At 35.9% G+C, this 13884-nt stretch overlaps 1 protein-coding gene across 6 annotated transcripts in view; it reads left to right on the top strand.

Annotated features, from left to right (window-relative positions):
* The window catches only part of LOC142344777 (uncharacterized), a 123118-nt gene that overhangs the window by 65337 nt on the left and 43897 nt on the right, over positions 1–13884 (top strand). For 5 of the 6 annotated variants that reach the window (XR_012759280.1, XM_075396707.1, XM_075396706.1 and 2 more), the window contains exons 2-4: positions 5944–7225; positions 7727–7972; positions 8318–8890. Coding sequence is in view for 5 of the 6 variants with exons in the window: in XM_075396707.1 (XP_075252822.1) it covers positions 5944–7225; positions 7727–7972; positions 8318–8890 (2101 nt within the window). In the remaining variant the exon portion in view is untranslated. Of the gene's footprint in view, positions 1–2223; positions 5456–5943; positions 7226–7726; positions 7973–8317; positions 8891–13884 lie in introns of those variants that run through there. The other variant, XM_075396704.1, reaches the window with a different exon arrangement.

Below are 13884 nucleotides of genomic sequence, written 5' to 3'. Positions count from 1 at the left end.
TCTTTCTTTTTCACTGTTGACTTCTTGATTTGGAATTTTTGCGCTACCCCTGAAACAACGTGTCCTCAACAAAATTTTAATTTTTGGTCACCGTATGGTTCACCATCCGTGGAAAATCCCCGTGTATCTTGGCGCATTAGTTTTCCAAAATGATAAGGTGAGTCGATGCCAATATGCATACAATTTGAAGGTTCCTAATAACAGAAGTGCATTTGGGCGAAGATGGTTCGGTTTTGCTGATTCTTATGAATGGAATTAGCTGCCTTTTGAAATGAAACTAATACCCCATGAATTTGATTATCGGAAAAAAACTAAAAACTTTTTTATTTAATCTTCGATTTTGAAACACTTGAGTTTGTAAATGGTGCGTAAACCTATAATGATAATAATAATACTATTAATAATCTGCCCGTGGTTAGTCTGTTTGTGTTCTAGTTTTGTCATATGTTAGCAAAAAGTCTGGAAAATTGAAACAAAATTGAAATATTTAGCTACGGGCGGGCTATGGGATAAAAAAATTAGTCGGCGCTAAATTGTTCACCTGATGTTTGGTAGCTTAAAATTACCCTTTGAGTTGCAAGTACCTACTTCGCACTAAGCTTAGATCAGAACACTTATTTCTATTTTTTGAGCTGAAGGTGAGCACCTTCAAACATTTTGCTATTTAAGTAAGTGGTGTTGAACCTCGTTGTTTGTCCAATAAAATTCACAGGAAAATTTAATTCGGTATATGACGTGAAATTGATAAAGAACTGTCGGATTTTTTTCTGAGTGATTTATATATTTCTATGCAACTTTTTTCACATTGACATTTTAAACTTGAGTCGGAACATTTGATTGTTTTACTTCTCCTTTGAGTATGATATTGAGCAAAAAAGAAACTTTGGAGATGGTTCTGCATGTTAATGATATCGACCTAGATCCTATTTTCCGAGATTTTGTAATTGATTCCAGATAAGCGATCTCGGATACTTGTAAAAAGCAGTTACCGAAAACTATGGTGTCTTGTACGCTTCTTTTATATCAATTGTTTTTGATCATAGAAGGACATTGATTCAAAACACGCATTTTATGGTTGTGGTTTCGTTCTCTTTTTGAAGTCTTGGCCTAACATGCTTTTCTATTTCACACGATTTACTCAAATAATAAACAATCATACCATGCCAATCCTTGAAACTTCAACCCGAGGCACGGCCGGTTTCTTAGCTGTTATGAAAGGTGGTGGTTATCAGGGGAAATTAACCAGCTTTAGATTTTCACAACCCTTTCAACCTGCTTGTTTAGCGCCTGTGTTAACTTGTAAGTTAGTTTTCTCAACTGTTATTCTCAGGCAGGCGACCCTCTAAATTGTTTACCCTTGCACGTGGGCGATCCTGGAAGAAAGTTCGGTCGAAGGTTCCTAGCGCCCTTAAGGGTAACAAGATAATCGTGAAAGACATTTGGCTTCTGGGATAATTTTACAGCGACGTGCTGCTTTGTTTGAAAGTTGTCCAGAAATTTTGAAAGCCTGAAGTAAATTTAGTTCTCTTCAAATTTTCTCAAAAATTTGAAACTGCTCTTGGAGGTAAAATTCGGCAAAGTATTTTTGGACCCCTATTTCATTTATAACTATATATTGAACTAATATTTTTTATTAAGTCTTTTTTTTAATATTCCAAATGATTGTAATGGGTTGTTCGCGCGTTTAGTAGGCTCTCTGATTGGTTTGAAAAGAAGTACCATAGTCAGTAACAAAACGTTCTGTGATGGTCGGACGAAAAAAAACTTATGCAAAATAAACAAATTATACTTGCACCATACATGAAGGAAAATTTTTCGCCAAATATAAATACGGTTACGGTGAAATTTTTGTCTGGTAACGTACAGGTTCTTTCAAAGCCTCTTTTGATGTGCTTTAGAGAGAGAATTTCTGAAACCAATTTAGCTGAAAAGGAATTAAGCATTGTGGCTACCATTTTAAGCTTTTCTGAGGAGTCTTTGTTCTTCAACAATCATTCCCAAGACGCTTTTCCGCTCTTTTTGATGACGAAATATTAATTTCTAATCAATTTCCTCAACCCCCGCTGTTTGAACGCAAGACCATAAGGTGTCTTCATTAAACACACAATAGGGGTACTGTACGCTATGTGGAATAGAGTCTATAGGATTTATTCATTTTTCAGGAGGGGGAGGGGGGGGCTTAAGGGTATTTCGCAGATACCCTATCTTTTTTTATTCCCTTGCCGTGGTGTACTTCCTGATTCCTTTTAGTATTCCTTGAGGCTTTTTTTCTAATAATTCTGGCGTGTTTTTCACTTCGTTTGAAGCAATATAGTCACTGAATTTTTTCTTCTTTCCGCTCTAAGTTAAAGGATTTGCCCTAATTCTCTTTTCTCCCTAGATTATCAAATTTGCGTGAAAGGCACGCACGTGAACTAAATCCGCAGTTTTGAAACACTTCTGTGATTTATGAGTGGGTTTTATTGAGACCGTATGTTCGTTTCGCTGCGTGATTGGATCCTCAAAGTACGTGTATTTGCTGTAAATCTTAATGTGAAAACGTTACGTTGACTTAAATTGTTACAGTTGAATGATTTTGTTGACTGTAATGGTTGAAATATCTCTTACCACCCTTTACTATCAAGTAAAGATACACCGCTAGTTAGTATGCCTGGTTAAGTTATGAGCATATAATTGTTTACCTCCAAACGGCGCTCCGTTATTGTATCAGGGAAAAATTCCCAGTTACGTGTATTCTCTTATTTGTAATCTTTGTAGTTTAAATAAGACTCTACAAGTACCTAAGTGGGAATTGTTACCTGTTTTGCGATTTCCAGCTCAGTTTCTGCGTTACAGCTATTTTTCGTTTCCTTTTTCCCAGAGAAAAACTGGCACCTCGAATTAATAATCCCTGGGCACACTTAGTCACCCGTGCGGTCTTTCACCCTGTGTTATTTTGTCATAACTAGCTAGTTATAAATATACGCAGCAATGAGTGCACCTTGCAGTTGGTTATAACAAACCCTATTTATTTTACTACCAAAGATCCCCCTTTCCTTTGTGCCGCGTGGAAAAACAGTTCACCTTGCAAGATTTGAATAAGCTCATTTTGTGGTGCTGGAAATATGTTGTTCTCTAGTGCGTTATTTTCCCCCATATTGAGGTGGTATTTGCCTGGTATTTCAGTTATATTTGAACAGAATCAAATAGCGAAAGAGAGAGATAGAGGGGTTAAAATCTAGTGCGCTACATTTAGTTAAGTCTACTATTTCAGCTAAAATCCTTACAACATAACATTGTGTAGGTTATTTTGATATATGTACTCCTTTTTCCAAATGTGCACCGCATTGCTACAATTTTTGGATGACTAATAGCTGCACCCCAATATTTTGTGGTACTTCTTTACCAATTTTCCATCTTGTTATGGACTAGTAACAAAGACACATTTCGAAATGAGACCGCGGACCAAATTAAAACAAAGAGTTCTTTGTAATTTTTTGTCTGTCCTTATATAACCTCTGATCAAATTGCCCCAGTGCAATTTATTTAGAAATTGAATTTCTCCCCTTGTATGGTTATTTTACTCGTACTTCTTTATTTGATAAACATCTATATGCGATTGTGAAGGCCCAAATAATCCATTACAAAGCACTGCTTTTTAAGTTTCACTTAATTCGAGCTTTATTTTTCCTATTAATTGACAATTTTGACGTCTTGACCGCTCTAGTGGTTTATTTCTGCCTGTATTTTTGCGCAATATTGTGATGAACAGATTGCAGGGAATAATTTCCATTTTATTAAGTGCAATTTTCCCATGTGAATAACCGAGTAGGTGGAAAATATTCACGCCTACTTGTGATCGTTACGTCATCTGATTGTCTTATTTTCCATTCGAGTTGTCATCCTGTCATTACAAATTACACGCGTTAATCTAATTGTTCTCGATAAATTTTGCCTGTTTTGAAAATTTTTTGTAAATTTTTAAGTAAGACGTACGTGAAATCGCTCCTAAATTATTTTAAAAAAATTAACCCGTTTTTCTTCTTTAACAGGCATTCACTGTAATCTTTTATTTCTTAAACATTACTTGGAGCATACTAATTATCCTCAAAAAATTCACCTGTTGTCTTTGTTAAAATTTGACAATCTTTAACAAGTGGTTTTTACTTTAAAGTTCTCCAAATATTGTTATAAAAGTAACATATTTTTGTTTCTGTGTGCCTCTTTTAGAAGTCATCAATATGTTGCGTTTTGTTGGTTTGCGCATTCACTAAAGCTGTCCAAACACAGAATTTATTCAAATATTTGATTTTATTGCGAATTTCAATAAATTTTGTACGGCTTCTTTCTGTGTTATACACTGATTGGTATGTGTATTGACTCTTTTACTATTTTAGTACGTGTGTGTGCGATTTGTTATTGAAGCACAGAGATTCTTTAAAGTGTATTTTTATCTTTAGATTTTCTGTTTTCCTAGCGGAGGAAAAACAAACGGCTTATCCTCGCTTCGTGAATTAAACGTTAGATACTACCATAGTCACTCCCACTGTAAAAAGCACTACACATTTTATTAAAAAGAAATACAGTTTTTGGTAGCCAGACCACTTTGCTATTCTGTCTGTTTTTCATTCAAGTAAAAAAATCATGACTCATTGTTTTTTCAACCATAAAAATGCTGAATGGTTTGCTCGCGTATGCTGTAATTAACTTGTTTTTCTGACAACCATTTGGTACATTTATTGTTCGCTGGTTCAGATTCTTCACGCTTTGTAAACAACCTACAAACAAACCCCCCTTGTTCACACTATTGCGGGAATACGTCAGTAAACAACCATTTACCAGGGCTTATTTTGCAAAGAATTGAACCCAAAATGTTAGCGTCATCTTTCAGACACTGATCACTTGACCGCGATCAAAATTTATTTGCTTATTTCCAGGGTTAAACTGCTGGGAAGTGGCGTGATTATTGGGTTACTTTTCATTGCTTGATCAAGTTACTAGTTTGTTAGTTTTCTTTTGATTGACGTTTGATTGAAGAGTAAAAAGATTATCAATTCGATCAATTTTCTTCTATTCCTTGAGCTGCTCGGTACCTAGATTGTCATCGCTTTAACATAACGTTCAGTTCTAATTGACCCGTGCTTTCAAAGTGAAAAGGTTTCAACTTTTTTCAATCAGTTTTACAAATTTCTATTAATAACTTTGCGTTGCGGTGATTGGTAGATTGTCGTCACGTCGACGCAGAATGGCCCCGTCTCTTTTACTTCGAAAATTTTTCTCCAACTCCCGTTCAAACTCTCTTACGCCTAACGCAAATAGTAGCCAATCAGCGGGTGCCATCAAATCTCAGACTTTAACCTCGGTTGACCTCCTGCAGTCGTCATCGTTACCATTAGATGCTTCTAGTGGTAGGGTTCTTCAAACTGATTTGGACCGATTGTCCCCAGCGGGAGAAATTGATGCCACTTTGGCTTTCGTAAGTAACACGGTGGATCAAATTAGCACTCAAATGAGGTTACTTAATTTGTCATTGGATGAGTGTACTCTTTTTGAGAGTACTAAAAAGTGCATAAGAATCTCAGGAATAACTGAAAAGATTAAAAGGACTGTTTGATTTCGTTCAATGATTGATCTGTAATTGCTGCTGCCAGAAAAACGATTCTGGTGACTGTAGTATTTACCCGACATTTATATTATTCTGCAGTGTGTTTTTAGGAGCGTCTCAAAAATAATTTTGCGAATCAAAGACAAAGGCCCGTCTTGTTCAAATTGTTATTCAGCAAAATTTGAATCGAAGCTTTTGCTTTGCTCACCTTAATTTATTTGCTAATTTCAAACCTTTAGAAAGTTCGAAACATTATTCGAAATTTTGTTCTTTATCCATATTTACTGGCCTGGAATCATGGTTTATTTTAAAGATGTCGATTTCCCAAGGTACTTTCACTGATCTAATATTTGTTTCAGTCCTCTAACTATGCTTCCAAACCCTCTCCTAACTTTGCATTCTCCCCCAGCAGTGCAAAGACAACTACAACTACTCCAAACTCATCAACCTCAGCCACTCCTAACAACAAGAAGAAGCGGTCATCCTTCTTGCCCAACTTCAGGGACAAGTTATCAAATGACAAATCAGGGAATAACCAGCAAGGAATCAATAACAGTAAACAAAATCAATCCCAACCATCATTCGTGTCCGGCAATCACCGAATCTCAGGAATCCAAGGCCTTAGTACTAACGAATCATCCTCCCAGTCGAAAACCGGAAGCGGGAATAGAAATTCGGTCAACGTTGACGCAAATCGCCAAAACAAGGATCCAAGAATTGGCGATATTGTTTATTTTGGAGAACTCAAAGGCGTTATCCGGTACATCGGAACTACGCATTTTGCGCCAGCGAATGCTGTTTACTGCGGGTTAGAGCTCTATACGCCCAGTGGAAAAAATGACGGTGCTATTGAAGGTGTTCGGTACTTCCAATGTCCGTTTAAGTTTGGACTATTCGTTGCAATTGAACGAGTGAGTTTTAAACCGACAAAAGAACCTTTGCCATCCAAAGTTACCAAAAGTCCAACTCAAAATATTGCAATACCAATTTTGAGTAGGCTTAATGATGATGTACAAAACGAGGTCAGACGTAAAACGAGCTCGTTACGCGACCATACAAGCTACTTCGGAAGTTCTTACGTCAGAAATGAAAGCTCTCAAGTGGCAGAACCCGAAAGTAAAAGTGTTCATAACGTAAACGTTGACCGGAACTCAGCATACATACCTAGACCAGTGAACTCGTTGAAAGCTTCTGGCAAAACTGCCCCTAAAACTCCTCCGAGCTCTACCAGGAAAGTTTTCCTCACCCCGCAGCAACAGTTTCTGAGAACCCAAAGCGTGCCCAAACTGCCTACCTCTGACGTTAGCAACCATAACCAAGCAGTAAACAATGCAATATCGCCTATAGCTAGAGATAATCCCCCGATATCTCCTTTTGAAAGTAATCAAGGCACTTCGAATTTGAAGCCAAATGGTGGCAACAACGAGACGGGTAACATCAGCAAATTGGAGAGGTTCTTGCGACCTAGAAACTCGAAAGGGAACATTTCGAAAATCGGAGGGGGGCAGAATGAGGGGACGGGATCTCAGAGAAATAGTTTGACAGAAGCACAAATGCTGTCGATGGGACAGAACATGTCGGATTTGACAATGTTGATGAGAGACAAACAGATGCAATCAGGAATAGCCTCAACACCTTTAGGTTAGTATCTTTAGTTAAATAAGTAGTTTAAAATGTAATCAGTGGGGTTAAATTTACTTGCATCAAAAATTAAATAGTTAAATGGGTAATTCAAAATCTAATGAATGAAATCGATTTGCAAAACCCGTTTTTGTTTTCTTCCTTAAAGTGGAAATAACTAACTTTTTGAGTCATTTAGACTAATTAGAATTCAATATTTTGGTTCAAAGTTACTGCCAAGCATATTTCTGGAAGGGTTTAGCGAGTTTTGGGTTGCAGTTGCCTTATTTTCAACAATTTTGAAGATTTAGCGTTCGGTTTATATATGAAAGGCGATTACTACAAATTCATGAACCTTCGTGTGACTGAAAGTGCTGGGTCACTGGTATTGCAATAGGTCAGACGCATAGAACTGTAAATTTACATTTTGGTGAAAAATAGTTATTTTGTTACTGAATTAAACAGGGAAATCTGTCCAACCTGGATTTTTGTTCATAACTTCATTCAGCCAAATTTTTACAGGCGACGGCAGCCCCGGAAGTGCACTGAGACAAGCGCAGTATCTGTTCACGTGCCCAAGTCCTACGCCTGACCAGATATTTGGAGACATGGGCTTAGAAATTGCGACTGATACTTATGTCATTGAAAGTGAAGACCACTATGACCAGGAGGTGCCAATGATGCCTGACAATGTACAAGGGCAGCCATTAAGTCCCCTCGGGCTAAATTTGAATGAGGTTCAAGGGAGTGCGGCAGAATCGAATACAGGTATGTGTCCTTGTTGATTGCATTCCGAATGTCTTGGGCTATTGGTTAGTGAAAGGTTATATTGGTATATATTGGTTAGTGAGAGTTTCCAAGCTGAATTTAGTTGAGCTGTTTGCATATTGCCATTTTTGTCTTGATAATAATAATTAATAATAATCCGCTAACTTTTTCTGGAGTTTGTAATTAATCTTTCTCCGTTTCAGTTGGCTTTGACATTGAGATGTTCAACTGCAAAATACTATCATTTTTGATGCCATGGAAATTATTTGCTAGCTTCACTATTTTTACCATGAACCCTCTGTTTGTAACTCGCGAAAAGTAAACTGTTATGAGACTATTTTTCAGTACCTTCCCAATCTTTGACGAACGAAAGCACCTTCTCGGACAATAACAATCCTGGTATGTTTGTCAATCGCCTCCACTCGCAGGAAGAGAACAACTCTGACAAACTGGAAAACTTTTTGGAAACAATTCCAGAAGCCGAAAATTCGATGGCCAATACCTTGGACAGATTAGCGGATCGTCATTCGATTAACTCAGACGACAGTTGCTGCATACCATCCAAAAGAACATCGCCTGACGGTAGTTGCGATAACTCCATTGATGTAAACTACGGAAATCGAAAGCAGTTTCTAGCTCAACCTATTATTGTCAAAAGTCCATTTGCAAATGACCAATTCGCAATCGGCAAACTCGATGAAGACGTCAAGGGATCTCGAGAGACTATTTCTGGTGACGAAAATGAAGATGAAAACTTAGATCAGCACCATGATTTTGGAAATCGAGTTATGGCCGAGTTTGAGAGGTCGAAATTGAGGGGAGCGAATCGCAATCATGACGATGATGGCGATGACTTCTACAATCCCAGCCCTGAACTTCCGAGGTCGTTGACCTCTAGCTGCAATATTTTGTGCGAAGGTAAGACGAGGCTTCGTTAAAGTCGGTAATGATGAGTCCCCAAAGTTAAAGCAAAATTGGAACATTTTTATGTGAGTAGCGTGATCTATATGTTTTATAGCTGCGAAGCTGTAAGCTGAGCGTAGCTATATTGCGGTGCTCTTGGTTTTTTTATTACGACTCGAAGAGGAGTATTGGTTTTCTTAAGGTTTTTTTTTTACCGGAAGTACTATTCGTTCAGACGATGTTTTGACCTAAAAGCGAAAGCGAGTAAAATTGCAGTGTGAACTAATTTTTTCTGAGCGAGAGAAGTTTTTTGATCATGCGCTGCGTTTAGTGAATGACTTTTTGACTTTGAAAAGTAGTTTTTGACTGAATGGCACATATAGTTAACCGTTTTTAGCCGTTTTTTCGTCTAAGTGGCCTAGTTTTTTTGCTTGTAATTCGGTTTTTTGTAGAAATAATTTTTAATCGATGCTATGTTGAAATGTAAACCCCGGAAATTGATAGCACAGTATTTTGCATAGCCTGAAATTGCGTTTCAAATGCGAAATTGGCACATATTTCCTGATTTTTTAGTTAATTTTTGGCTTTTTTTCTATTAATTTCTTCATTTTTGGATCTTTTAGCTGTTTTTTGTCAAAAATCAGTTAATATGGCAACTTCCCTTTGATAATTCATATACTCAATGCCTCTTTCTACCTCCATGTAGTTTTGTTTCATAAAATTGTACATTTGCTAATCCGATTTTCGTAGTTTTTTGCCAATTTTTTTTCAGTTTTTTGTTTGTATTTTGCTTTTAATTACTTGAAATAGTATTTTGGGGAACATTAGGGACTTTAATTTCGTTTCAATAAAAATTCAATCATTTTTTGGTGTTAAGTTTTTGAAAAAACAGATAAATTTTTTTCATAAATGCAGTCTTAAATACTTTTTGACCACTTTTTTGCAAAATGTTTCATTGTTTCGTATGTCTGAATTCTGCTTTTTCTTGTTTTATTCTGTTCAGCAAGTTGGATTTTTGTCTCGAATGACTCGTTGTCTTTTCTATGTCTCGAATGCTGATCAATGAAATGTACTCGTTGAACGAATTCAGCTTTTTCTTAGATCTTGGTTTCTTCGGTTTGCAATTGATTTAATTCAAAATAAGGCAGTACTAGGAGTCTGCTAGAAAGTCTTTCCAACATTTCTATTTTTTACTATTCATTGCAATTTTTTTCCGGGCTTGGTATTGTTTTTGGACGATTTTTTGCCTTCGAATATTATTCTGTTGCTTTTGTTTCTCTATGATTAATTTAATTTTTGAATTAGTATGAAATCATGTTGTCTAGCATATATACAACAAGTAAGAATCTTGTATTATTTTTGTCCTAATTGCCCTGATTAGAATTCTAATTGTAGTGGTTCTCTGATCCTTAAGTTTGAGCACTCTTTTTTGAATAATTTTGACTTTCCTGTCTTTTTTGAAAAGTTTTTATCTGCCGTTTGCTTTCGCGATCTTTTTGAGATTAGAATCATTAATTATTTAAGGGCAATTGATGGCCCTGTCATCTTTGTCAGGCTATCAGTTTTTTGGCCATCCTAAAAATTTCAGACTTTTTAACGTTACTAAACGTTTTCAATAATAAATTTTTGCTGCATTTTCTCTTGGTGACAGTGGTTTAAATTTCACCGATTATTAGATCAGACCAGGGGAGGTAATGAGTTAATGGTTTAATACAAAAGGTAATGGCTTCAGCTTTTTGTGAAGTTTTGGTGCTTCGTGTCGCTTCCGGAATTCTTCCTGCTATGTTTGTTTAAGATCTGTTCACACATTTTCATGATTTTTGAAGTCAAATAGGAGTAGTGATTTTGGTCACGCCGAAACAGGAAGTGGAGCGAAAAAGCGAGTGGTTTTGCGGCGTGAATTTTTTTCTCTCCAAATTTAAAGTAGAGTGAGAAAACGGTGTTTGAACAAAAATTCGATTTCTCGCTAGTGGTTATTTGTTCACATGCGGCAATTTCACTTTGACTTTTACTGTTTTTTCGATTTTTTGGATCGTTTTTTTCTAAATGGTTTTCCCAATCCCTTCATAGTCCGTTCTAGGTCTAGTTTTCTGTTTAGTCAATGAAAATTCTTTGAATTGTACGTCAGGACTTGTCCTGCTATGTTTTTTTTTAATCAATTTTTTTGGAGTGAATTTTGAAGCGGGAAATGAAACACGTGAAAAAATTCGGAGTGATTTGGTTGCTGAACAAAAGTGAAGAGCGGAGCGAAAAGAGAGTGGTTTTTGTTCATACCGCTGTTTTTGAGAGAGCGAGAAATTGATGTGTGAAAAAAATTTCTATGAGCGAGCGAAATTTTTTTGTTCACGTGCGGCAATTAAAAGCAGTTTTTATGCTTTTTTTCTTGTTTATGAGGTTTGATTATGATATTGTATTGGATTTGGGCCCGTTCTGATAGGAATTGAAGGTTTCAAGTAGTTAATTTGAGTTTTATGCAAATTTGGTAGTTTTTGATCAATTTTGCTGATTTTTCGACGAAATTTAATGTATTTTGGCCTTTTGTTTTGGTTTACTGCTTTAAGTGCAATTTACATAGAAGCTCGTTACTCAAGGAGTATGTTGGATACAAATTAATTACATTTTTGTTGGCATAAAACATTTTTTTTTGAAGAAAAATGACAGAAAAATTGAGAATTTTTTTACCACTTTTTTTTTAAATTTTTTTTGCTTTTCGTTTTTTTTTCAATCGTAGAGATTTTTTTAGCTTGTTATGACTTGTCGATTATTTCGCGAGCATTTCATTGCTCTATTTGTTTAAAGTAACTTTATTTCTCTTTATTTTTTCTTGTATAATTTAAAAAACACCTTACTTTTTCTCGTTTTTTTGTTCAATTTGGTTTTAAATGTCATTTCTGTTCTTCCTCAACCTTTGATAGCATTTGGGGAGTTTTCTAGTGAAAGTCAGTTGTTGTAGCTTTTTTGGATGTTTCTCATTTTGATTGATATTAGTTTCGAGTTGTTTTTGTTCAAGAAAATCGAGTAAATCAGAGCAAATTTTGGCCACTTTTTGTCCTTTCTCTAGGTTTTTTGCCTATTTCTTCCAATTTAATGTTTTTTGTTGGTAAATTTTTCTCAATAAGGAGCATTTTTGTAGGTTTCGATACAATGAATTTGCACTTGAATGCTTATCAGGCCAGTTTTAATTTAAACAAATTATACAAAACTCGTTAAAGTATTTTTCTTAGTCTTTTTTTTAGTTTGTTGTTTAACGTTTCTGCAAGTACTAGGTGGGCGATTGATCTAGCCAAACATATAACTAATTGATTTCTACGAGTTATGGATGGGAAGCATCATGTTATTTTTTTGGAGAGAATTTTTGAATTTTTAGAGAATATATTTTTTTGATTTTGTCCTTTGTCAAGTTTCCAGTTCTCCAGACTTTTCTTTGTGAATTGGTTACACTGTCTCTCGATTGGTAATATACTGGTGATGCATTTGATTAGTGAGAATCAGATTTTTACTTCGAATCGTTTCCGGAATTCTTCCGGCTATGTTTTTTGTTTCGTCATCTGACGCTCTTTTTTCGTTTTACATTTGTTCACACAGCAAAGCTGAAAAATTCAAATTTTCTGAATGACTTCTTTCTCTAACTAACGGCATTTGCGCGCGTGACGTCATTTCTCACTCGCTCTAGCAAAAGTTTTTAGGTTATGTGCGTGATTAGATTTTGATCATACGTGACTTACCTCACTCAATAAAATGACTTTTGCACTTTAAAACTTAAGTTTAATTTGAATTTGTTTAAGGTCAAAGGAACTCATTTGTTCAGTAAAGGTCCCTAATAAGAGGCTTCTGCGGAATGAATTTGAACAAGCTTTATTAATTTTTCACTGAATGTTTTTTACAAAGTTTTTTGAGCGGCGTCGATTTTTTTCAATTTAGATCTATATCTGTTTCTATCTCTTATATGGCACGCAGGTCTATTCTTTCGCAGCTATTCCGGCAATCTGCCGGCTATGTTACTTGTAGCATTGAAGAACAGAAAGTGTGTACGTGGGTGAGAGAGAAAATGTGTGATTAACTGTTTAGATGCTTGTTTAATTGCTCTCGAACGAAGTTAATAGCAATCGTTATAGTCGTCTTTTTTAAGTGCTCTTGAACGAAGTTCATAGCAATTATTGTAAACGTGTGTGTCTTTTTTATGCAAAATTTTTGCTTGGCAATTTTGACTTTTCTAGTGACTTTTACGCCCTTGACGTTTTGCGTTTCGCGTGATCTAAAATTCTCTCTCAATCACAATTTCAAGCAGCTGAATTCAATTGGCGGCAATTTAATACTGAAAGTCAAATGAAAAGTGCGCCGAAACTGGTGCCATTTTTTACTTTAAATCTTAATAGTGGTATATGTTAACCTCTAATGTGGTTATTTGAAGCCTTTTGTGGTTATTTGGTTATTGAACTTCTTAGTCCCATTTAGGCTTCCCCTCCCTCCTACACCCCCACCCCCCCCCCCCGACTGAAGCAGGCTGCAATTGATTAAGAGCTCCCACGAGAGCAATTCTTCCGACGTTTAGTCGGTTATGTTTGTACTTGTGCTTGACCCTTTTGGAGTGGAGTTTACTTCCTTGGCTTTTACGTGAGCTAAGTTGCCCTCTGTTTCACAGTTGCAAGCAGCTAAACTCAACTTGCGGAAGTTTAATTTTAAAAGTCAACTGAAAAATGCATCAAAATTGGTTTCATTCTTCACTTTAAATCTTAACAGTGAAATTCTAATGATGTCATTTGAGGATCCGTAAGAATTTTATTGCCCCACTGCCTAGAAATGTGTCCAGACACCCTAATGAAAGGGTAAAGACTATAAACTTAATCTAAATTTTGAAAAACTTGATGAAATAATACTAACTTTTCAATTACAAATTTCGACAGCCTGCGACATTTCAGTTTCTATCAAAAATTATATAATTTCCTTTTTTTAACTTTGAATAAATAACGAAGCAACACGATTTCCGATAATTTTTGAACTTCTTTTAT

Source organism: Convolutriloba macropyga, chromosome 8, assembly GCF_964194025.1.
Source record: "Convolutriloba macropyga chromosome 8, txConMacr16.3, whole genome shotgun sequence".
NCBI classification, from domain to species: Eukaryota; Metazoa; Xenacoelomorpha; order Acoela; family Convolutidae; genus Convolutriloba; species Convolutriloba macropyga.
This window is presented reverse-complemented; position numbering and strand designations above follow the sequence as displayed.